The sequence below is a fragment of the Lutjanus erythropterus genome, chromosome 19, assembly GCF_056507025.1.
Source record: "Lutjanus erythropterus isolate fLutEry1 chromosome 19, fLutEry1.hap2, whole genome shotgun sequence".
In the NCBI taxonomy this organism is placed as follows: domain Eukaryota; kingdom Metazoa; phylum Chordata; class Actinopteri; order Lutjaniformes; family Lutjanidae; genus Lutjanus; species Lutjanus erythropterus.
The window spans coordinates 1,083,868-1,110,955 of record NC_139335.1 but is presented as its reverse complement, the minus strand read 5'-3'; the positions used below and the strand labels follow the sequence as shown (position 1 = coordinate 1,110,955).

Below are 27,088 nucleotides of genomic sequence, written 5' to 3'. Positions count from 1 at the left end.
CTGCGGTGGTTTAGTAAACCTGCTCTTATCTCCGTCCTGTGTGTGATTTGAAGGTATTTCTCAGTAATAACACGGTTCAGTCCGTGCTGACATTTGGGGATGACTGATGTTATTTTCTGAGAGCCAAAATGGCTGACTGCAAGGGCGCGAGCGTGCACGGCCCGCGCGGGCCAAGACATGTGGGCGGGAAAAAACTGCTGCGCCTCTACTCGGGTCTTTCCGGCAGCCTCCGGAGGGGCTGAACACGCGCGGTGAGAGCCGAGGAGAGAGCAGCAGCAGCCGGAGGAGACGAGCCGAGCAGCCGCGGGAGCAGCCGAGCGGACCCGGGGCCGAGTTTTACCCAGCTTTCCGTCGGGGAGACAGGGCAGGGGGGTGGGCTGGGGGCTCGGCCACAGAAGAATGAGAGAGCCCTCTTATCGGAGGGGGCGAAAACATGAACGGGGCCGTGTACATTTCGTTTTTCCAGGGCCAGCTGGAGTCCGTGCTGGAGCAGGTCGTTCAGCTCGCCGTCCAGGAAATCAGTAAGTCGGTGGGCTCCAGCCTGAACACGCTGCTACTGGAGACGGCCGTGAAGGAGCAAGAAAACCGCAGGCTTCGGCTTCAGCTGCAGGCGAGGGAGAGCCGGGGCCCCGCGGACGGAGGCGGAGGCTCTCCGGTGGCCGGTAAGAACAAGGCTGGGAAGGCGGCGGGGGACGACGGCGGCAGAACAAAGCCCGAGCAGCGGCAGCAGCAGCAGCTACACGTCCCCGGAGGGCAGGGCACCGAGCCCGGGGTGCCCACCGACACACGCCGCCTGGAGCAGAGAGGACGAGTCGTGGGTAGGCAGCAGTTACACAACACACACACACACACTCATATATTCACACACACACACACACACACACACTCAGAGTTGTCCATGCAGGGCACTCCTCCCTCTGTCTGAGCCTCGAACAGCACGCTAACGCTGGGTTGCGTAACTCTGCAGGCAGATTTAAGGGTTTATGAGTAAACTGCAGAGAAAGTGAGGCCTGCAGGTGATAAACTGACATGTTCAGGAGACAAAGTGTGGACACACAGCTGAGACAAGCTGTCTCCACGAGGCTGGAGAACTTTAAATTGAGGGCTTTAATAGGAACAGAAAGGAAGTGAGGCTGAATATAATGTGACTGAGTTCAGCCTCTTATTCCTTAAATACGACATCTGTCTGTGTGTCAGTCTGTCTGTCTGTCAGGTCAGATCACTGCATTCACTCTGCAGCTCTGTGACAGAACAGGTTCATGAGGAAAAGTGGCTGGTTGGGCAGCTCAGGCTGGAAACAAAGACACACTAAAAATAAAAGAAACAGGGCCCTGAGTTCCAGAAGCTTGTTAGATCATAAAATAAGATTTACAGCCTTCCTTGACATGTCCTCTCCAGGAGCGGAGGGGCGGTGGTGGTGTTGGCAGTGGTTGGGGACCAGGACAAAGAAGCAACAGACTGTAGTTGACAGGATCGTAGACCCACGTCGAGGCGGACTCCAGTGAGGTCTAATCGGTGTTTCATTGCAGAAGAAAAGAGCCTAGGCGCGAAAAAGGGGAGGACAAAGATGTAGCATGGGGTGGCGAATATTCACATATTCAGCAAGTGTCTTTTCAGGGTTTTTACGGCTGTCAGGGCAGATTCATCAGCACGAGAAGCCCTCGAATGCATCGCCAGGAGGCCCAAAATAAGAAAAAAACATGTCTCCGGCAGCAGCGAGTTAACTGTAATTCCGCATGAGAGTTTTCATTCAGGTCGGGGAGGAGAGGCCGTGGGCATCAGTTTGGAGGGAGTCCATTTTGTTTTTGTTTTCAGCTGGAGGGGAAATGACAGGACGCAAAGGTCACTCACGAGAAGGATTCAGATGAGTGAAGGGCAGATTCCAGTAAACACAAGCAGCCGTGTGAGAACTTTGTCTATCTCAGAGGTTTTTACAGTCGGACAGCGTGGAACTCACCTCAGACAAACGTTGGAAAAAGGTGCCGTGCCCCCCTCAGTTTACGAGCTTAATTTCACTCAGTTCCTGGATGTCTGTACTCATGTAGTCCCTCCAGGATTTTACAGACTTTTGGGGGGATTGTTGTGGCCTAAAAAGCATGATTTTACAGCTGCCTTAAAAAAAAAAATCAATGCGTGCTGCAACGTTTTTAGGATTATTTTGCAATTAAATCATGGAAACTGGCAGATTTTTTTGTATGATTCATTAAAAATCAAAGGCAACTTGTTCCAGGGAGAATTAAAGTGGGGTTTTCAAACCAGGTGCGATTTATTCATACTGTGTCTGTGTGAAACGGTTTGCTTTCACACCTGATGTGGACCATACTTGAGTACACATGAACCATACTAAGCACCGTACCAAGTACACATTAACTGACCTGGTCTTTAGGGTCTAGTGTGCTTGGATCTGGGATTTTGGAATAAAATTGTAAGACCAAGTGAAAATTGCAAAAAAGTTGCAATATGTGAGTAAATATCATTATTCGGTCCCTCTCATTTTGCGAGCTGTTTTGGGGATTTTTGCTGCCTAAAGTGTCCTGCAGACTCTGTGATTCTTTCTGGTCTAAAGTGAGCTGTTGACATGTTTTGTAGGTTAATGTGTAATGTTTGTATTGCACAGCACAAAGTGCCACACATTTTATCGGCATTTACAATTTGATTTGGCATATATGATTTTTGGACAGTATTTAACTATCAGTCAATAAATTTAGCTGAATTTAACTGCTTTCTGACTGTATTCTTACCGTTAACCTAGTAAACTAGTCTAAATTTAAATTTTGCGTTTAATTGACAGATTAATTAGTTACCAGGAACATCCCGTCAGTTTTCACCGGGAGAAACTGAAAATATGAGGTTCATTTACTCTCATCACTTCCAGTAAGGAAGCAGTACAAACTGTCAAAAATCAGAAAGAAATAAGTTTTTTGATATTTGATGCTTTAAGTACTACAAACACTTATGTAGAATACACAGCCCCACATTATACTGTATTAGTAGTTATTCTAGCAGTACAAAAATGATACCTTTTCAGTACATTAAATTAGTAGTTTTCAAACTTTTTTGTGCACAAAACACATCAGAGAATCGAACAGAATCTCAGGTCAGACCTGTATTCATGTCTGTATAACACATGGTCTCTATAACACGTGTTATCACTTTGTAAGCCTTTATTTACTGAGGCCAAATAAAATTTGAGGGACTCATGAAATATTTATTAAGAAAATAATTCAAGAACTCAGTTGAAATGTTGTAAAACTACACGAAAGCATCAAAACACACATTTTAAACCTAACAGGTCACAAAATTAAAACTGAAAAGAGTTGGTGAGAAATGATGTTCAAACCTCTGTTTTAATGCATGAAGGTGTTTGGGAAATGCAGCGCGCTGCCTGTGGTCGCAGCTGATTCCATCTGGCAACTGCACAAATGGTGAAAACTGAGGTTCATTCTGACTAACGCTAGCTTTGTCCACATGTGTGGAGTGGCTAGCAGTCAGTCAGAATCAACATGGCTTCCTGGTCCACTCACGATTCGAGCTGCGTTCAGAGAGCTCCAACATGGCTGACAGACTGTTGCCATAAAGACGTGTGTGGTCCTATAAAACGTCCAGTGAGCGTCTTTCTTTCTGCCCACTGATAAATTCAGAGAAACTGATGCTCTTTGGTTTCGTCATGTGACTCTGAAGTTTGACTTGTTGACAGGCGGTCGTATGTAATGATTAAGATTATTTTGAGATATTATTGATTAATGTAGCAATGTTTTTTTTTAAATTAATTTATTTGTCTATGACATGTCTTCAAATGTGTTGTTTCTTTACACACACTTTAGTGACAGAAAAAGAAGAGAAATTGGACTTTTTTCTTAAGATTACTCAAACTGATTACTTGATTATCAAAATAGTTGATAATAGATTAATTTAATAAATTAGTTTAATTAGTAATTAGTATTATTATAGCACTGCATAGATGTACTATAATGAGGTACTGTGTAGCTTTAGTGATGTAATGAAGTACTGTAGTGCTGCAGATATGTGTTATGATGAAGTACTGTAGTGCTGCAGAGATGTGATATAATGAAGTACTGTAGTGCTGCAAAGATGTATTATCATGAAGTACTGTAGTGCTGCAGAGATGTGTTAAACTGAAGTACTGTAGTGCTACATAGATGTGTTAAGATGAAGTACTGTAGTGCTGCAGATATGTGTTATGATGAAGTACTGTAGTGCTGCAGAGATGTGTAATGAAATACTGTAGTGCTGCAGAGATGTGTTATAATGAAGTACTGTAGTGCTGCAGAGATGTGATATAATGAAGTACTGTAGTGCTGCAAAGTTGTATTATCATGGAGTACTGTAGTGCTGCAGAGATGTGTTATGATGAAGTACTGTAGTGCTGCAGAGATGTGTAATTATGAAGTACTGTAGTGCTGCAGAGATGTGATATAATGAAGTACTGTAGTGCTGCAGAGATGTGTTATGATGAAGTACTGTAGTGCTGCAGAGATGTGTAATTATGAAGTACTGTAGTGCTGCAGAGATGTGATATAATGAAGTACTGTAGTGCTGCAGAGATGTGTAATGAAATACTGTAGTGCTGCAGAGATGTGTTATAATGAAGTACTGTAGTGCTGCAGAGATGTGTTATGGAATACTGTAGTGCTGCAGAGATGTGTTAAGCTGAAGTACTGTAGTGCTGCAGAGATGTGTTATAATGAAGTACTGTAGTGCTGCAGAGATGTGTTATAATGAAGTACTGTAGTGCTGCAGAGATGTGTTAAGCTGAAGTACTGTAGTGCTGCAGAGATGTGTTATGATGAAGTGCTGTAGTGCTGCAGAGATGTGTTATGGAATACTGTAGTGCTGCAGAGATGTGTTAAGCTGAAGTACTGTAGTGCTGCAAAGATGTATTATCATGAAGTACTGTAGTGCTGCAGAGATGTGTTAAGCTGAAGTACTGTAGTGCTGCAGAGATGTGATATAATGAAGTACTGTAGTGCTGCAGAGATGTGTTATGATGAAGTACTGTAGTGCTGCAGAGATGTGTTATGGAATACTGTAGTGCTGCAGAGATGTGTTAAGCTGAAGTACTGTAGTGCTGCAAAGATGTATTATCATGAAGTACTGTAGTGCTGCAGAGATGTGTTATGATGAAGTATTGGAGTGCTGCAGAGATGTGTTATAATGAAGTACTGTAGTGCTGCAGATATGTGTTATAATTAAGTACTGTAGTGCTGCAGATATGTGTTATAATGAAGTACTGTAGTGCTGCAGATATGTGTTATAATTAAGTACTGTAGTGCTGCAGATATGTGTTATAATGAAGTACTGTAGTGCTGCAGATATGTGTTATAATTAAGTACTGTAGTGCTGCAGATATGTGTTATAATGAAGTACTGTAGTGCTGCAGAGATGTATTAGACCCCAACAAATGTCTCATAATCATGATTTTAATAGGTTTTGTTCAGTGAAAATGAAAATTATGATCCAAAAATGATCATTTCCACTAGTCATGAATCTTACTGCAATCGAAATAATAAATATAAATAGTAATAGAAAGATAAAAATTGTAAACATCTGGTGCACCTTCAGGAGCAGAAGTCAAAATATCAAAATAGTCTTCAATAGGCAAAATACTGAAAAAAAAAAAAAGAAAATTTCCAGGGGGATGAATCTACCTGAATGAGGTGTGTGGATAAACACAGTGCATGCGAACGACTGTGGTGTGTGTCTGTGTGTGTCTGTGTGTGTCTGTGTGTGTCTGTGTGTGTCTGTGCGTGTGAAAGTGTGTGAAGGTGTGTGAGGGTTTTGTGTTCAATGACAGAATAAAGCCGATCTGACACTAATCCGTCAGAACAGGACTGATTCCCTGATGTCATTCAGATTCTGCTGTGTGTTTGTTTGGGTGTGTTTCACAACTGCAGCAGCGCGAACACACACACAAACACACACACACACACACATACAAACACACTCATCCACATGCACAGACACGTGAGAAAGAAGGACGCCGCCAACGCCGCGCTCTCTCGCATGCATGCACACATTTGCGCACTCGAATGCAAACACACAGCTGACACGCAAAGCCTCTTCTCAGAGAAACCAGGCCGCCGCCGTGACACGCCACGATCATGGCCAGAGAGGACCTCAGGACAGATGGTGACATCACAGCAGCGATGGCAAATCACGTCCTGACCCGAGCAGGATTTTATTCTACAGAAACATTAATTTAGTCCTGAAATCAGACACAAACTGATAGCAGAGCTTCACACAAGACAGAAAAGGCAGAAATGTGACAAGAGGCAATATAAAAAACGCTAAAATACAATAAAATAAGACTATTAGAGTGCAGAGTGAGATCTTTGTCCTTTTTGAGGATATTCCTATAAAAAGGCTGCTGTGGATCATTCTCAACCTTGTTTAGTAGTCTGTCGTCATCCCCACTGGCTGCTTTGATGAGGGAAAACTGAAACTTGAAGAAAGTCAGAGTCAATTCTGACAAGCAAGTGCACAAAATCTGGGGTTTGCTCTCTCATGTCACTTCCAGTAAAGAAGCTATGTAAAAGAACAGTTTAAGCAGTTTGTCTTGGATCTGTGGAGCATAAAAACTGAATTCTGCTTCTCCAGGTTTAGTTTGGACTCAGGGGAACAGGAAGCAGACCTGCACATTTTAGTAAAATATTCTTTTTTTTTCCTATAATCCGAGCTGGTGGCAGTGTATAGATGTTGAACAGAAGAAGTCTGAGGATGGAGCCTTGTGGAACTCCGCATGGCATTTTTTAATGCTCAGGTGTGTCATTTAGGGCTGACACCTTGTGGTTGGTCAGTTGGTTGGTCTTTAGGCTCTTCTCTGACAAAATTCTCCTTGGTCAGACAGTCGCTGGTGTTACTTTAATAATACTTTTAGAAAAAAAACACTTGGCAGGAGAACCATCTATCATGTCTAACACGGGCTAACTTCAACCAATCAGATCAATCTCTTGCCAAAGCCGAAGCATGAGAACATCTTCTCCATCGAGCCAGAACCTACGCTAACTTCTTCAGGAGCTGCTATTGTTTGTTTGAGACGAATCGTTTCCATGGACACTTCTGGTGGACGAAGTCTGTGAATTCTTGAGACATTCTTCAGGGGACAGTCAGCTGATTTTGTCTGAATATTGATGCTAAAGTTCAGGTCTGAGTCCAGCACTACACTAAGATCTAAGACATACGTCCATGTGCTCCACATGTTTGGACATTAGCTGTTAGCGGTCAGTCCTCACCCTGCTGTGTGAGGATGAGAGCTGATCCAGGTCATCTGACGGAGATCCTGAGTCCTGCAGCAGTGATGTGAATCTGTTCTCTAGCTGTCCACCTGGTTATTGAGGAGCTTTCTTGCTGTTTCTGTCCTCTGCAGCATCACAAATCTCAGGCTGCCTTTTGTCCTCCCATTTTCCACAGAAGTGATTTATTCTGAGTCTTTGCACCAGGAAGCACTACTGTCTGAGAGTCAGCCCTCCTGTCTCCTATCCGTCTTGATGGTGCTAATTAGCCATGTGTTAGCATCCTCTTGTCCGCTCACATGTAATGGTGGAGTTTGGACTGGCTGCAGTTTTCTGTGGGAGTCGTCTGTGGGCTGCGCTCGTCTTGGACTGAAGAAGTAATAAAAGTGTTTGAGAAACAGCCCACTTCACCCCTCATGAATTAAACTGTCGGTGATTTATTGTTTATTATGAAGTATGCGGGAGCTGCTGTGTAATCCCAGCTTTATAACGTCAACAGAGCGCCGAGCGAGCTGAGAAATGTCTGCAGAAAGCAGAACCGACACAGACAGAGAGCTAATGAGGCCGTGGCCTCGACACGCCGGGGTCAAAGGTTGATCCGCTTTTGTCCGCAGAAAACTGGGCTACGCTTTCACTGTGCTTTCTGCTCACTGTGGAGAGAAACAAAGGATGGAGAGCAGCAGCAGGAGGACGAGGAAAAGAAAAGCTGTTAGTGTAACTTATCAAATGAACCCTGACAGAGATCTGAGACTCAACAAAGACAAAAAGCTGCTGGACTCGAAGGACTTAAATCCAAACCTCAAACTGACAGTTTGTTTAAGGCTGCAACTAACGATTCTTAATCACTTAATTAATCTTGTCATTTGGGGACAGATGAGAATTTTGCACTTTTTTTTAATTAAAAATGACTCAAAATGTTTAATTGACTAATTATTAATCCTGTCACAGTCTAATCCATTAAAAAATAGATGTATGTCTGTGCGCTCCACCTGTTTCCACATGTTTGGACCTATTTTTCAACCAGTGATCAATCTGGCAATCATTTTCCCAATAACTGATTAGTTAATAGTCTTTAAATTGAATTTAAATGGATAACATCACATATGTCATGTGCAGTGCTGTCAGAAACAGCATTAAAGAAGAACTGCACATTTATTTCATGCCACAAAAGTTAAACAAAGTTTCGATCTTCCTCAGGTCAGATTATTGAAACAACAGGGACCACATCCATATTGATGCATCACACGCCTCAACAGGCCGACAGACTGAGACAGCAGGTGTGGTGCTTAAATCATTCAGACCACATGGAGAGATAAACATCCAAAAAGTTTAACTTTTAATTCAATAAATTACAAAATCAAATTCATCATCTCATTCATGAAAAATCCACATCAACAACACTGAAAAATATTTAATATTGGATGGAAGAAACAATCTTAAAATCATGTACAGTAGAGCTGTGTGACTAAAAAGATATGATTGATAGGAATGATCATTTTTGCATTGAAATCATCATTTTTACTGAAAATAAAAACAATTTTAAGATTGTGATGATGTGATATTTATTGAGGTCTGAACCAAACAAATATTTCCTTTTCCTTTTGCTCGGTGCTTTTGATTTTATTGTGAATAATTGTGCAGCCTTAATAAAATCTGTTGTTCTGATGAAACCATCATTTTTTACACGTGTCTGTCAGGGTCTAGAACACATTTATATAGTCGTCATGATTCTGCCACCATGTTTTCTTAATTGTTTCAGAGGAAATGGTTGATCTGATTGATTGATTTAATGCTTTGCTTTGATTGTTTGATTTGTAAAAACTCTGAAAATGATGAAAAATGTCGTCACAATGATCCGGAGCCCAAAGTGACTTCTTCACTGTTTGTTTTGTCCAAACCTCAACATTATTACAGATATATTACAATTATTAACAATCAAACACACAGAATAGGTGATAATTTTCTGTCACTTAACTCTTAAATTAATGAATTGACTGATGGTTTCAGCTGTTCCTCTAAAATCTGTTGGACTGACTAATTTATAACAAAGCATCATGTTCTGTAAGCTCTCCATATGTTTTGTTGCTGCCTGACTCCTCCCACTGATGCTCTACACTCCATGTGGTCATGTGACCATATGGACATGCATGTGAACATACAGTATGGACATATGGACATTTGGACAGTCAGTCCTGCTCCCTCACAGACCAAACCACATCCTTCTGTGATGATTAAGTGAAATGTGTCAACTGAAGAAGAACTTTGTCGAAATAAAAAAAGGAGCAAAACTGTTGAAATGATGATTTAAAGTGAGAAAGTCGTCAGAATCTGAATCAGAAATACTTAATTGATCCCCGGGGAGAAATTGTGGACGTTACAGGTGCTTCCATTCAAGAATAGAAAATAGACTACAATATATACATTCTACTAAAATACATCAAGAGATAATATAAGAAATATATCAGCTACATGTGCCTGATCTACAATATGTAACAGCAATATATAGATAAAAATATACAATATGTGGAAGGTGAATAGAAATATGAGAATGGATATAAAAAAACGTGCATTAAAAAAAACTACAGCGGCAAAAGAAGTCAAATATTGAACAGACTGAAGGAATGTATATGAAAATTATTTGTTTTACATGTTTATATTAAAAAATTACTATCATTTGGTTATTATTGGATCTTTTAAGCTCCCAAATATCAAATATCACTGTGCAATCTGGACAAAATCAGATAGCACAGCTTATTTTTTCTTTTCTTTTTTTTACTGTGGGGATGATAGTTTGTGTTTTCACAAAACTCAATGAGATCTTCACCTTTGATTTTTTTAGATTAGACTACTTTGTTTGGCAGCTTCAACGCAAAAACGCCTTCAAACCCGACAACATGCCGTTTGAGAAAAGGTGCCATGAAATCAGGCCTCAACGATCCTGAACGGCCACCAAGACTCGTCTGAGAAGAACAAAGCGTTGTACGATAGACAATGTCATCAGCTTTTAATGATTTGTTCGGTCATTTACCTCGGTGAAATGTCAGGAAGGTATGAAAAAATAGATCCTCTGCCCCCCCCCCACAGCCCTGAGCTGGATATGAGTCGTAATTATGGAGTTTTGTAAGTGGGAGGAAACCTCTGTTAAACTGGTGAAACTGATAAAGTTGAGTCTGTGTTGACTCAGTTCAGGTCAGGGTTAGTTAATAATCTTTTGTCTGTGTTGTCAGTTTGTTGCTGTGTGTCGTAACGTTGAAGTGAAGCTTCAGCTGCTGATTAAACGTCTGAAGCTCTTTGTGCTCCGAAAACAAAACTGGCCAAACAGCCATTTTGAGAAGATTTGTTGGTGTTGTTTGTTGCCCCGAGCATCAAATGGAGAGTTAGTCATGGCACACGCGCACACACACACACACACACACACACACACACACACACACACACACACACACACACACACACACACACACACACACACGCGCTCCAGAGGAAACTAACAGCAGCTCAGAGCTAATGTGGAGACATTAAATTTAGACGGTTGCTCGCTGCTGCCAGCTGTGGTATTTTGAGCAGATTTTTATCCACAGTTTCACATTGGTTCCACCATTCATCATTAATCATCTCCACAGATTCTAAAGACTCTCACAGAACACAGAACAACACACAACAACACACAACAACACACAATAACACCAGGCTGGGATGTTACGGTGTCACATGACAGCGGGCATCACTTTGAATCAAAGTTTTTGGCCTGTTCTTGTGCAGATCCTCCGTCTTTAATGAGATTAAAGTGAACATCTTAAACTTTTGCCAAAGAGAACAAGCGTCACTGTGACCTCTGAGAACTGGAGAACATCGTTTTGTTTGTGTTGCATTTGATAACCTAATCAGTAAATCAAGAAAATACAATCCCAGAACCTCCAGAACAGTTTAGACACTGTTTAAAATGTAAATAAAAACAGAATGCAGTGATTTGGTAATGTTTTCTTTTATGGAACACTGTCAAATAGTTCTACATAGAACCCAACATAAAGGGATATACCTGTAGCCATCTGTGAAAGGTTTCACCTAGAACCCCCTGTGAGAGGTTCAACAGAGAACCCTTTTATGCTGCAGTGGTTCCACCTACAACCCTCTCTGGGGGTTCTTTCCACAGCCTTTCTAACTTTCTAAGGGTGCCAACAACAATCCAACCAGGAGGTTCTACCAAGAACCATTTTCTATTCCAAGAGTTTTATCCACTATACACTGAGGGGGTTCTACCGATAACCTTTCTACATTCCAAGAGTTTTATCTAAAATGCGTTTAGGAGGTTCCACCGAGAACTTTTTTAATCTTCAGAGGGTTTTGTCTAGAGTACATTCAGGGTGTTTGGCTGAGAACTTTTTTTGTGTTTCAGTGGTTTTGTCTAGAACACACCCAGGAGGGTTCTGTCGAGAACTGTTTTATGTTATGATACAAAGAACCCTTTAAAGAGTTCTTCAAGGATTCTACCTAGAACCCTTTCTGGAGGTTCTATTTACAGCCTTTCTACCTTTCTAAGAATCCTAACAAGAATCCAACCGGGGGTTCTACCCAGAACCTTTTTATATTCCAAGGTTTTATCTAGAACAGGGAGTTCTACTAAGACAGTCCTTGAAGAACTCTCCTCTATAAATGGTTCTTTGGATGAAGAGGGTTCTTAATGGAACCCTTAGTCTTTCAAAGAACCTGTGACAAACCTTTTCTTCAGAAACAAATAGTTCTGGGCAGAACCACTGCCCTTCAGGAAGAACCCTTTTGGAACCCTTATTTCTAAGAGTGTAGCCTAAGAAACAAAGAGCTTCATGTTTCAGATGATTATTTGATAGGAGATCAATTAAATTTTAGATGATTAAGGACGTATTAATTGATCATTGATTAGTTGTTCTCATCCCAGTGTTTTGCAGAACGTGGGAACTTCTCTGGATGGTAGAGAACATCACAGTAGTCAAAGTAAACAGTCTGTTTGACTCACTGACACTGAATCTGTTGTGTCTCTGTTAATGATCATTGAGCTCATAATGAAATAAGGACTGAGGAGCCTTCAGGGTTTTTATTCTACACTGTTAAATGTTTTATCATCAAATCAAATCACTCATTCATAACGAGGTTTATTAAAAGGGGGAATTCCCGCACGTTCTCTGATCTGCTGTCACATCGGCTCGGCTGTGATTAACGGCGTCAGATCAGACGACAGATACAGACACAGAGAGAACGTTTGTTCTCCCGCGGCTCTGAACCGACGGCTGCCGTCCACGTGTGGACGATATGAAAAAGGACAAAGACGGCAGTTTTTTTTTTTTTTTTTTAAACTGTCCCAGACTCGGAGAGAGCTACAAAGAGCAGACAGACGACGCTGCTGAACCCACGTTCTCCTGTGACAACATGAATTATCGTCTGCTGTTTCTGCACTTAGCCTTTCAGTTTACGCTGCAGAAATGAGTTTAAACGTCCAAACGCTTCAGTTCCTCTCATCATAAAACTGTAAATTATAAGCATGCAGAGCAGAAATAAAGAGAATATTAATGTTCAGACATTAAACTACGGTTAGATACTACTGTCTGACATTTTATCGACCAAACAACTGATTGATTAGTGGAAAAAATATTGCCAGATTGATCACTACTTTAAAAAAAAGGGTCCAAACATGAAAACAGGTGGAGTTCACAGACGTTCCACCTGTTTTCACGTTTGGACCTGTTTTTCACTGAACAAGCCAGTGACAGGATAAATTATTAATCAATTAAACAGTTTGAATCTTTGTTTTAATTTTAAAAAAGTCCAAATTTCTCTGATTTCAGCTTCTTAAATGTGAATATTTTCTGGTTTCTTTCCTCGTCTCTGACAGTAAACTGAATATCTTTGAGTTGGGGACAAAACGAGACATTTGAGGACGTCATCTTGGACTCTGATCAACATTTTATGGACCAAAAAACTAATTGATTAATCAACAATGAAAATAATCATTAATTGCAACCCTAAGTGTAGCCTAAAGAGAAGTGTGCACTTAGCTTTTCACATTTCCGGTTCTCAAAAGAACCCCTGGTTGATTCTAGATAAAATATAAAATATAGAAAGGTTCTCAGTAGAACCTCCTGCCTGTGTTCTGGATAAAACCCTCGGAATATAGAAAGGTTCTCGGTAGAACCTCCTGCCTGTGTTCTAGATAAAACCCTCGGAATATAGAAAGGTTCTCGGTAGAACCTCCTGCCTGTGTTCTAGATAAAACACTTGGAATATAGAAAGGTTGTCGGTAGAATGACCTTGCTGGATTGTTGTCAGCGGCCTTAGAAAGATTCTGGATAGAACCCCCAGAGAAGGTTCTAGGTGGAACCATTGCACCATAAAAGGGTTCTCTATAGAACCTCTCAGGTTCCAGGTGAAACCTTTCACAGATGGTTCTAGATATAGCCCTTTATGTTGGGTTCTAGGTAGAACTCTTTGAAAGTTTTCTAAGTGAACTTTTATAAAAAGTTCTAACGGGAACCAAAAATGATTCTTCTGTGGGGACGAGCTGAAGAACCCTATATGGTTCTACATAGCACTTTTATTTCTAAGGGTGTATGTAACGCAGACATAGAGGACCACAGTCTGCGTCCTGCTGGGAGCTCCGTCCAACTGAATCTCTGGAACCAAACGATGGTTCTCGCCGAGCTGTTTCCTCAAGAACCTCCACAGACCTGCAGGTCTGTTCTGTTTCTCCCCACGAGCTCCAGCCTTCATCGGAGCGATGACTCCGCCTCCTGCAGACGGTTTTTATGTTTCAGTATTTGTTTATAACACAAAGCATCTGAGAAATGATCATAAATGAAGCATCATTTCCGTGGATGTTTGGCGTCTCGGCTGACATGCTGCTGCGCCGCCTCTCAGCTGAGCGGTTTTCAGAGGAGCGTTTGGTGTTTTCAGCTGGTAAAGAACGTTTCGATAGACACGAGGCCCAAAGTGAAACGTACAAAGACAGAAGCTCAGACGAACTCTGGTGCTGTTGAAGGTCCAGTGTGTCAGGTTTAGGGAGACTTATTGTCAGAATATGGCAAAAATGGCGTACAATTTTCATAAGTAGGTTTATATTAGTGTATAATCTCCTAAAAATAAGAACTTGGAGCATCACACAAAACAACCAGAGCTGCCCCAAATGCTCCAACTGTTGCCATGGCAATCAGCATCCAAATCTGTGGGAGGAAGGAGACGTTCTGCAGGCTGCACTGAAAAAGAGGCAAAATACTGACGAACGAGCGAGAGCTGGAAGTGTTTCATTAGTGTCGACCAGTCAACACGTTTCTGCTCCACAGGCACAAACATGATCCCCACGAGTTCAGAGCTGTGACGAGTGTGAACTCGACCCTCCCAACGCCCTCGCTACTACTCAACACTCGCTCGCCAAGATGACCTTTGAGACCTTGGAGGCGGGAGTAGACAGAGACTGATGTCTCCTCCTGTCCTCGTCTCTTATTACTACACTCATAAACACAATAATAGCAAAATATAAAAGTGAATAATGACTTAAGGTTTTAGGAAAGAATGATTCAGTGTTTAACGTTAGGGTGGCAGTTACTTTATTTGTCTCCATGAGGAGAAATGAGTCTGGATAAAAAGAAAATGCTGCATCAAACCAGATATTACAGTACAAAAAACAATAAATAACTTTAAATAGGTCACATGTGCAAAGCATCACCCATGTTCCACACATTCATACTGGAAGAAAATACAAGAAGAGATGCACCGATTCCAATTTTTCTTGTAAAATTAAATTGGATGTTCATAATAAAACACCACTGAATAACTTTAACTCCAGGTTACAGCCAGGCCTTACTATGTTATTATGTTAAGATAATGCACTAGAGGGAACATGATCTCGTGGGATCTTGTGGGACGTGATCTCATGAGGAAACAGATGTAAACAAAGCAGCAGTTCGCTGCAGTAAAACTTTGCAGTGAGAAAAACAGAAGAAGAAGTTAAATGTGTCTGAGAAAATGTTTGAGGAGACGCATCAACACAGGTTGTTTATTCTTCAGCCAGAACAGGAGGTGAGATTTTAACTGTCAGTCTGCTGCTGGCTAACATTAGCCTGAAGAGCGAGAAAGTTTACGACTGTTCTGCGACATCGTCAGCTGCTCCGTCTCCATGGAGACTGACTGTCTTCTCTTCATCCTGTTCTTGGAATCTGTCGCCGACACCGACTTCATGCAGTCACGTGTCTGAGTGTGTGTCTGTAATCAGCGCTGATGTTGCTGAGATGTTATGGTCTGTGTGTGTGTGTGTGTGTGTGTGTGTGTGTGTGTGAATCTGACCACACATATGTGGCACTGATTGGCCAGTCACTCTGAAAACTGGCCTCGTCCATGTGTTCAGCAGAGCAGCGCCATCTTCAGGTATTTTCATTGTTAATTATTTGCTTAATTAATCAGTTAGTTGTTTGGTCCATAAAATGACAGAAATCAATTAATTAACCCTGTCACAATCTTGTTAATTGAAAAATAGGTCCAAACGTGTAAAAACCTGGTTTCACATGTTTGGACCTATTTTCATTTAGTGATCAATCTGACAATAATTTTTCCACTAATCAATAAGCTTGTTTGGTCCATAAGATGGTGAAAAATGTTCAAGATGACGTCCTCAAATGTCTTGTTTTGTCCACAACTCAAAGATCATCAGTTTACTGTCAGAGAGGAGGAAAGACACCAGAAAATATTCACATTTAAGAAGCTGAAAATGAAAATTGAGTCATAACAGTGTCGTTCTCAGTAAGAGGAAAGTTTAAACCGCTGTAACTGTTACATCAGACAGAAACGGCTGAGTTACCTCTGATTTAACTTGAGACGATGTGTTTCTGGAGAAACAGGAAGCGTCACATTAACACGTGGCCTCTGTGAACCAGGAGCAGCTGGGACTGAATCGAACGGTCTGAACAGGAAACTAAGCCCACCTGGACCCTTCACAATAAAGGCCTGACACACCGTCTTCACAAGGCTTTTACTGTGAAGCACATGAGTGAAGTGTTGAGAAAAATCAAACTGAAAGGCACTGAGCCCAACTCAAATTCTTTAGAAAAAGTTTTACCTACTAATCCTTTGTTGTTTTCTTCTTTGGATAAACGTAAATCTTTGAGTTTTAGGAACCTCAGAGGCTTGTATTGAAAGTCTTTGAGTAAATTCAATTGAAGTGAAACTAAATGATGGTTAAAATTGCAATATTTTCAATTAAAAACATTTTTTCATCTTCTTGAACTGTGGATGTCAATTAAAAAAAAGTCTTCAAGGAAAAGAGAGAATTTAAGGTTTTCTTTTTTTTTTTTTTCAAAAATGTATGTAGTCAAATGATAGTCAGCCTGAGGTTGTATTTCGTTTTTTGTGTGCATGTGCAAAAAAATCATGCACATTTGTGATGTGTAATTATGTTTTGCAGCTGTAGAAATATTCAGTGCATGTGTGGAGACAAAAGGTCACGGTTCACATCAGCATGCTGATTGGCTAAATACAGCCGATGAAGAACAGGTGTGAAAACGAGGCCAAAATTCGTACTCCAAAATCATGCCTCGTAGGTTTGTAACTTCAGGTTCACAAAATCAGGTGGGAAATTTGAGTGTCCGTCTCTCAGACTTTGTGAAACCTCATTTTTGAGAGTATTTCTGTGCAAATTTTAATTACTGATACACAAAACATTTCTTCAGCTACAAAACTGTTTCACACATGTTAAAGTATTTCTACAGCTGCAGAACATAATAAGACATTTACAGTACACTTTTATGTGTGCATGAAATACTTTTTGCACATGCACATTAAGTGATATACAACCACCTGCTGTGAAATTATTTGTGAACGTCCTTTTACAAAATATTAATGACTCTTATTTGATGCTTTCAATCGTAAAGGCTGCAGACTGTAGTATCTACTGTAGATTTTCTACTGAACGTCATTAACGCCGATAAATAAGTCGGAAACATTCATGAGAAGGTTGTGATTAAAAAAAAGTGAAACAAGTTTTAAAGTCAACACTGAATTTGTTTCTAACTCCAATAAAAAATAATGTTTCTGTTTCAGGCTGTTTGACTTTTATTAAACAAATGATGTAAAAAGAACATTTGAGAGTAAAGTGTAAGGAAAAGGAAAAGCTGCTCTGCTGGTTTATATTTCTGAATATGAAGATAAATTCTGCAGGGATCTGTGTTTGTTTGCTGCCACAGAAGAGAAATTCATCACTGGTTTCTGTTGGATGTCATCTGTTTAAACTTGTGTATAGGGCTGCAACTATTATTATTTTCATTATCGATTAATCTGTTGATTATTGATTAATTGTTTGGGCCATAAAATGTTGAAAAATGTTGATCAAAGTCCAAGATGACATCCTCAAGTGTCTTGACATTAACATACAGTTAAAAATTAGTTTCCCTGCACAATGAAATCCACCCTGAACGCCGTTAACAAAGAGAGATGCGTATAAAAAGTGAAGAAAAGTACATAAATGTAAGGAACCCGAGGAACGCGCCGTACAATCACAATATACACTGAGCTCACTGTAAACACGAGGTGTCTCATGTCTCAACCAGTAATCAGACTCTCTTTACATGACTCACAGCCCCCGCGGTTACCATGACAACCGACGTGTCATTACTCAGGTGTTGGTCTGGTGTTTGTGAAGATCTGGTTCATGACCTAACACACACACACACACACACACACACACACACACAGAAATCATCTCACCCGAGGTTTATATTTAAAACAGTTTGAAATGATGTCATGTTCAAAATAAAACTGCTGCTGCATCTGAGAGATACTGAATATTATTACATCCATAGTGAATTTAAATGATAGAAGTTGTAAAAATACTATTTAAGCCTAATTTGATATCCAATATAATTAAATGACATCATACTAAACACAGAAGCCTATTGGCTGATACTGTGTACACATTGTATATACATGTCACTGTAAACTGAATAAATGCATTGAAATAATGTAAGGGTTGGCAGGCGTAGCAACAGTAACTAAGGAGGGCGGGGCTTAGCGAAGGCTTAGCCCTTTTTTATACACATGCATCGTCACATCACATGCAACTCTTGAAGACTCCAGTGTTTAAAAATAGAAAAGTTGCACAGTCTGATCAGACTCTGTGGATGTAAAAGCAACATGTCTGCTCCTGCTGCAGCTGCTCGGTGGCGTCCGCGAGTGCGACTCTTTGCCTTTTGCACTGAGTGGCTTTGAAAGCAGCAGCCAATAGGGAACCTCCTCCTCGGCAGGACGCACCAATTGTGTAACTTCATCACTCAGCTCAATGACTGACAGACAACAGTGTGTGTAGCTCTGCACGGCTGCTGCAGTCCGGCCAGAAAACATAAAAACCTGCAGCTCTCGAATACAGATTTGGGTGTTGGTCACCATGGAAACGGCTGAAGCTTAGAAGCATCTGGGTCGGCCCTAAATCTGACAGAGCGTTTCCTCTGTGAGGATTAACAGGCTCGTCTTCTCTGTGTCCGGCGTGGATGTTGGTGTCACCATCTGCACAACAACAACACACACACACACACACACACACACACACACACACACACACACACACACACACACACACACACACTCAGAACCAGCAGGTCTTTTGTTTGTTTGTTTGTGTGTGACATCATTATTTGTTGTAGTCTTTTTTTGTTTTGTTTTAAACAGAAAGTGCGGCTGCTGGTCACATGTTTTATTGCCGTCTGTGGCACAGATGGAATGTTTTTACATCATTAAATTTTAAAATGAAACGTTGGTATTCAGAGCTGATTATAGGTGGAGAGCGCGGACATGATCACATGATCAGACGAAGAGTTTTCATTGGTTCAGCTGAGCCGTGGAGGCGTTTTGGGATTTTCTGTTTGTTATAAAGGAAGGGGAGGATGTATGGAAAATACATCTGTACATTAATGAGTCCACTGGGCAGAGAGAGAGAGTGTGTGTGTGTGTGTGTGTGTGTGTGTGTGTGTGTGTGTGTGTGTGTGTGTGTGTCAGGATGTGGCAGGCTGATGAGAAAATGTTTGTTTCTTTTTCTTTTTTTACTTCATGTGATCATAGAACGTCAGTAAACCCACTGACCTTCTGTCACATGGAGGCTATAAAAAAATAAAATGAATAAGGACTGAGCAGTTTGGACCACAGTCAGGAAAACCTCAAACAAACAAACAAACAAACAAACAAACAAATAATATAAATATTAATTATTAATTAATTAATATTATCCTTTTTTTGCTTGCTTTGGGTAGGTCTTTTTTTTTTTTTTTTTTTATAAAAGTTCACTTGGAACCCTTTCAAAGAGTTCTACATAGAACCCAACACAAAGGGTTATATCTAGAACCCTCTCTGGAGGCTCTAACCAGAACTTTTTCTAAGGCTGCTGACAACAATCCAACCAGGAGGTTCTACCGAGAACCTTTTTATATTCCAAGGGTTCTTTAAGGATTGCAACAACCCTTGAAGAACTCTTTCTTCCAAAAAAGGTTCTTTGGATTAAAAGTGTTCTTAATGGAACCCTTAGTCTTACAAAGGACCCTTGACAAACCTTTTCTTCCAAAAAGGGTTCTTCAGAAGCACATAGTTCTGGGTAGAACCACAGCCCTTCAGGAAGAACCCTTTTGGAACCCTTATTTCTAAGAGTGTAGCCTCTGAAACATAAAGAGCTTCATGTTTCAGATGATTATTTGATAGAAGATTGATTACATTATACATGATTGATCAGATTCTTAACGAATTGATCATTGATCAGTCCAAACGTGGAACATTTGGAGCGACACATGCTGCCATCCCCGTGTTTGAACCTGTTTTTTTTTCCCATCCTTTTCTGTTGTGATTCTTTTCATTATTGATCAGTCCGATTATTGATAATGAAGTTTGATCGTCTGTGTGCTCTGCATGTTTGGACCCACTTTTTTAACTCTTTCCTGTGACGATTATTTCCAGTATTGATTGATCTGTAGATCATTTTCTTCATTCATCGATTACTCGTTTGGTCCATAAAATGGTGAAAAATGTCGATCAGAGACTCCAACACCAACACGTAAACAAATAAAAACATAAATAAATAAATGCTGATGTGTTTGATTGATTCTGATTGATTGATTCAGTCGTCAGATTCTTCGTCTCTGAATATTTTGTCTGCTGTTTATCACCGACGTATTAGAAATAAACGTGACTCGTTTTATGAAGTGTTTATTGACTCTGCAGAATTTTTAAGAGTGTTCCTGGAACATTTTGACGTCCTTCACTCGTCCATCTGCTTCTATTTAAAAACTCCACACACGTCCAAGAGACGTTTCCTCGTCCTCCCTGTGATGTCCACTGGCAGCCAATCAAATCACACAAACCTCCAGCTTCTGTATGTTTGTATGAACGTATGCGGGCTGAAGGAAACACGCTGACGCCTTTACAAACTTTAATTTATCTCCATTAAATCTTCTTCTTTTTTTAAACCTGAGCTGTTTCACTTTGCTTGTTTCCTGCTCTGATTCCACTTTTATCATTTCACATGTCTGAGATCAGAGTTTCCCACAGAAACGGAGACGGTGGGCGGAGCTCAGACCCTCTGCAGCATTTAAAAGTTAAATGCATCAATCTGCTGCAGTTTGAGAGCTAAAACAAAGAGGCTGCATCTCTGAAGGACTTTGTGTTCTTGTTTGAACAGTTTAATCAAACACGTGGATGTGAGCGGTGATGACAGGAGAAAGCCACGCCCACAGACTCAGAGTAACGTCAAGCAGCCGGAGGTGTCGGTTGACAGAAGCGAGGAGACTGACAGCGAACGTCAGCAGCAGGGTTCAGACGGTTTATACTCACATGACAGATCAGCTGTTCTGGACAACTATTAGACTCAAAATCCAGATATTTAGTTGTAAAGATCCGTTGATCGCACTAAGAGCTGCATGATTTTGGAAAAAAAAAATCATATTGTGATTATTTTGAGTGAGAGTGCGATTACAGTATTCAATACGATTGATGAGAATCAGCATTTTTTTAAAATTAATTTAAAAAATTAAACTAGGCCTGAACAAAAAATATCTAATTATGATTTTGACTGATGTGTGATATGATTTTCAGTGAGTTTAGTTGTCTGAGCTGCTGTTCACGACAGAACATCATGACTGTGTCGAAGGCGGCGAATAACAAAATATTATGGGAGTTGAAAATCAGAGAATAAAGAGAAGGATGTGCTGTTTGTCAACATGAAACCTGAGTGATGAGAAACCGAAAGAAAGAAAATGTGCTGCTTTTTCACGACACCTGCATGAGTTTTAGTTGTTTAAATCAGTTATACTTGCTGCTGCTGCTGCTGCTGATGATGATGATGATGATGTCGTCTCTGTGTCTCTGTCCTGCAGACCAGCTGAAGGCGGTCATGGAGCAGGTCCTGGACTTTGCGGTGCGCGAGCTGACGAAGATCGTGGAGGCGTCGTTTGATGACCTGCTGCTGGAGATCACGAAGATGGAGCGAGAGCAGCAGCTGCTGGAGGAGCGGCTGGGAAAGAGCTCCGACCGTGGAGGAGGAGGAGGAGGAGACAAGAGCAGAGGAGGAGGAGGAGCTGGAGGGAGGAGGAGGGGATCAGAGAACGACTCTGTGTCACCCAGCGGCTCTGAGGACGCCCGGGAGGAGCTCACAGAGGTCACCGTGTCAAAAGAGACGGCGGAGAGAGACGGTGAGTCAGACATGTTGCCTCAGTATTAAATTAAGTGTATGCTATAGTTTTAGTATTAGTATATTAGTATAGTATTAGTATTTTCACCATTTTACCTTTCTGTCAGAAAACCACTGTTATATAAGACAAATGTCACTCTGTACAGACAAACCAAACTCCATTCAAAAAAACAGTCATTTTACGTCACAGAACACAGGAGTTGTTGGTCGACTTCTGCCTCCAGCTGTTGTGTGTTTATGTGATTGTGTGACTTCAGTGTTTTAAAAGGTTGGTTCAGATTCACTGAAGTCTCACAGAAACACAAACAAACTCACAGATCGATGCAGCAGCAGACCAACAACTCCTGTGTTTTGTCAGGTAAAATGACTGATTTTGTCAGTGGAGTTTGGCAGCAAAGCAGAGATTAAAACTTCAATTTAAAAATCACCTGAAAGCTTTAAAAGTGGAATAAGCAGGATTTGTCAGTTGCTGTCTGTAAGCGCTCTCGAGCTGATTATTATTTAAAAAAATCATGATTTGGATTCATAGACTGATGCAATCTCATTTCTAAATGACGATGATTCAGTCGCTCCTGTTTTCCTGGACATTAACGTCATGATGCTCACCTGATGTTGTTACTGACAGCAACATTTACTAAAAGCATTTTTGAGGACCGTAAAATGAGATCAGCTGATCTCTGAGTGACTGTGTGGATTTAAGAGATGTACATCAAGGACCGGTGCTAAACCGGTTCCTGATTGGTCAACGTCATGTTCCCAGGACATCAAATACAGACGCACTGAGTTTGTAAAGTGTCACCAACATGATGAGAAATGAGACGGTATGAGCGGGGGGCGTGGCCTCTGCTGATGCAGGCGGTGCCGAACACTTGCAGGCGGCGGGTGATGACTGAGAACGATTATTTTTGTTTCTTGGGAAATCCTGCAGACTTTTAACTGTCCTGCAGTCAGTTTGTCCTTCAGATCTTTGTTGTAGGACGCTGCATTGTGAATTTATCTCCTCTGTCCTCCCCCTCTGTCCTCCCCCTCTGTCCTCCCCCTCTGTCCTCCCCCTCAGACCCGGGGCGTCCCCCCGTCCTCTCTGTCGCTCAGGACTGGGTTCCCATCCTGGACAAAGTCTTCGGTCAGAAGTTGTGCGGAGACGTCTGGCACATCAAAGAGCTTGCTGGAGGAGGAGGACGAGGAGGAGGAGGAGGAGGTGGTGGTGGGCGGGGTCTGGGTGAGGGAGGGGTGGAGCAGGTGCAGCCTCTCTCTGCCCCCTCTCTGAACCTGGAGCCCGCACCCTCCTCCCCCCAGCAGGACCCTCGCTGGACCCCTCTGGAGGACATGGAGGTGTTTTCTCCTGATGAAGAGGCTGCAGACGGGGGCGGAGCCACCACCACCACCACAGGACCCTCACCTGGGCCCTCACCTGGACCCCCCCTCAGCCCCACAGGTGAGCCGCAACATCTCACCTGCAGTTTACAGAGACGATGACCCCATCGCAAGAATTATCCTCAAATAAAATCAAATCAAAAAAGACAAACATACACAGATACAGATAACAAGATATATATATATATATATTAAAATTATTGTTGTAAAATACATGTATAAATATATATTTACAAAACAAAAGAATGAAACTAATAAAACAGATGAAAATTGCCATTAAAACAATGAAAAGCTTTATATTTTTGTAAAAAAACAACAACAAAAAAACCCAACAGAAAATACAACTAAAAATTTTAAAAAGAAAACAAAAAAAGAATAAAATAAAAAAGGAAATATATAAGCAGCTAACAAAAAAATAATTAACAAAAAGCTAATTTATTAAAGTGACAAATGACAGTTAAAACTACTTCAGCTAAGAAATAAAGACAGGAAAATATTAAATATATTTGTTAAAAAACGTGACAGTAAATTACAGATAGAATAGAGCTGAAAAACCACAAAGAAAATCTAAGAAATAAAACGAAATAAAAACAAAAAAAATAAGCTTTAAAAACAAATAATCAGTTTACTGATAATAAAAAAAAAATCATTAAATAACACAAATAAATAAATGAATAAATAAACGAAGATGATGTGATTGTAGAGTTGAGAATATAAGAACTCTGATCAGATATCAATATATTGATCACGTACAGTGTGTGTGTGTGTGTGTGTGTGTGTGTGTGTGTGTGTGTGTGTGTGTGTGTGTGTGTGTGTGTGTGTGTGTGTGTTGGACTGTTTGCTGCCCTCTGGTGGACAGTTTGTGACGCAGCTGCAGCTGATAGTTTGATTGATCTTTACCATCCAGAGAAGAGTTTGATCAGTTCAGTAACTGATCAGTTAAACCAGGACGTCTCTGATCTCTGATGTTAACGTTCAGTAAAATACGGACAGTTCAGACGGACATTCTGAGAAAAAACAATCTGAATTTCTCAGATTAAAGTTGTACATTTATGAGAAGAAAGATGAGATTTATGCAAGAAAATACTCTGAGAAAAAAAATGTTGTAGATCCTGATGCACAAAAACTCTTTATACTTTTTGTTGCTGTTGTCTAACACTCCGATTTTCACTGCTGTCACGTCCCAGTCCTGGAGGACTGACCCCGGCCCCGTCCCATTCCCGTCAACCAGATCACAGAAACAGAATTTAAAGAAAAACTCAGAACAAATCATCTAAAATTTAGAATATATTTACAGTATACATCCGATGATAACAGAAAAATACAACAACTGAGGCAAAATATGAAAATATTTTAAAATCAGGTGACATTAAATTACAGATAACGGTGCTGAAAAACCATAAAAAGATAAACCGAGAAAAGAAAAAAAGAAATGAAACATAAATAAATAATTTTTTCTGATTTCAGTTTCTTAAATGTGAATATTTTCTGCTTTCTTTCCTCTGACAGTAAACTGATTTACTCTTTGAGTTGTGAACAAAACAAGACATTTGAAGACGTCATCTTGGAATTTGATCAACATTTTCTGATGTTTCATGGATCAAACAACTAATTGATTAGTGGAGAAATTATTGCCAGATTGATCACTAGTTGAAAAAATACTTTTCAATTAACAAGATTCAGTTAAACATTTTGAGTCATTTTCCTCTGCGTTCTGACTCTTCGTCTTTGTGTCCTCAGGTTCTTCGGGTCGTCGCTCCTCTGCCTCGATGCTTCATCGCCTCCTGACTCTTCCGTCTCAGCTGCTGGAGGACGACGACGAGGACGCCGCCGTCACCAATGAAACCCTGGCAGCCCTGGCGAACGACGTCGGCAACAATGAGCGCCAGGACGGCGTTGAGCCGCCCAGGCGGACCTGCCTGTCGCCCCTGACGACCAGGGAGGAGGAGGAAGAGGAGGAGGAAGAGGAGGACGAAGGGGAAGACAAAGGGAGGAAGGTGAGGGAGACCAAGAGACGATGATAAAGAATCTTTGAGCATTTTCAATAAAATGTAGTTTTTATTATTTTTATTTTAATATTAAAAGTTACATTAAAACAAAAACTAAAACAGTTTACGTGAAAAAGAAAAAAATAGTCAATTAAAGGAAGAAATTATTTTTAAAAAATAAAATGCTCAATTAAAATGTTTTAAAATGAAGTTAGTTCCTCTTTGTTGAATTCAAACAATGATGGACTGAATTCTTTTGTTTTTAAAAATCTTATTAACTTTCAGAATCATTATTTTTATAATTTTAGAAAATAATCTTTTTGTCACTTTTTGTTTTTCCACTAAAGTGAAACACGTCTTTATCGTCTAGTAAGAAGAGAATCATGAGAAGTTTTGATGTTTCTGAGATGAACTGATGTCTCATGGGGTTCGTGTGGCGGCCATCTTGAATTAATGACGAGGCGAGAAACGCAGATTTTTGTGTCTCCAGACAGGAAACAAATTCTTGGTGTTAATATTGTATGAAAAAAATGAGTTTGTTGCCAAACAAACTCCACGGGACATCAGCTGACCTCTGCAACATCAAAAAAACTAAACACCGTCCACATCCTAAAAATAAAAAAACAAAATGTCATTTGGGCTTCGGAAAATGTTTCTGGTACCAGACAGGAAACTGAAGTTCTGTCACTTTGTACAAACCAACCAAACTCACAGAATCTGTCATTTTACTTCACACAGCACGGGAGTCTCTTGTTTTCTTTAGTACATAAAGTATATTTTACTGCAGGACGCGTCCGTCTGTCCGTCTGTCCTCTGCTCTCAGCTGTTTCCTGTCTGTCTCTGCAGAAGAAGAGACGGAGAGTGTGGTCTGAGTGCGAGGAGTGCGGCCGGAGGTTCAGTCGGATGTCTCTCCTCAAGGCTCACCGTCAGTCTCACATCGCTGAGAACGCCGCTGCCGACACCTCGTCGCCCTCGTCCCCGCCCTGCGGCGCCGGCACGGCGCTCCGCTGCTCAGAGTGCGGGAAGAGGTTCTCCTCGGCGACCCGCCTCCACAGCCACATCCGGACCCAGCACTGAGCGGAGAGGGTCGCCTGGTCGGAACTGGAAACGGGAACGGGATCAACGAATACCAGAACAAAAACCAGAACAAAACCAGACAGCGTCCAGACCCTGAGATCAGGACAGGGACCAGATCCGAGTCCAGAAGATGTTCCGCCTGAAAACATGTTCCATGAATGACCTGAAGATCTGAAGAAAGTTCCACAGATGACAGCAGAACAGGGAGGTAGACCGATTTTAGACTTGAACTGGTTCTGTTCAGGTGAACCAACCCATTTTTTTTTTCTCTTTTTTTGAGTGGAACCTTTGTAATCGAGGATCATCATCGACAGAACGCACTGCACAACAACCTGTAGAATATGATGCTCCTGTTTTTAGCAATTTTTTGTGGAAATGGTCCGAATGGTTCCAAATTAGGTGCCGAAACAGAACGGAACCAGTTCCATGTTGGTGGAAAAGACCTTAAAGATACTTTTACTCTGAAATACAACAGGAAGTCGAATATCAGGGCTGCAACTAAAGATGATTTCATTCATAATTAATTTTTACAATTAATCAATGAATCATTTCATCTGTTAAATGACAGAAAAATGTCCAACATGACGTCCTCACATGTCTCGTGTCAGACCAGAGATCCAGAGATCATGATTGGAGGTTTTCATCGATTAATTATTGAAAAAATGAATCGATTATTGATGAGCTGACTGCAGCAGTGAGAAACAGGCGACTCTTAT

General features: G+C 40.9%; 1 protein-coding gene across 1 annotated transcript; it reads left to right on the top strand.

The window, feature by feature from the left end:
• LOC146308950 (uncharacterized) lies at positions 1 to 27,088 on the top strand. The gene is made up of 5 exons (XM_084743572.1): positions 1 to 818; positions 21,620 to 21,934; positions 22,991 to 23,368; positions 25,048 to 25,304; positions 26,142 to 27,088. Exons 1-5 carry the CDS (start codon positions 434 to 436, stop codon positions 26,370 to 26,372), a joined length of 1,566 nt encoding a protein of 521 aa, XP_084599698.1. The 5' UTR covers positions 1 to 433; the 3' UTR covers positions 26,373 to 27,088.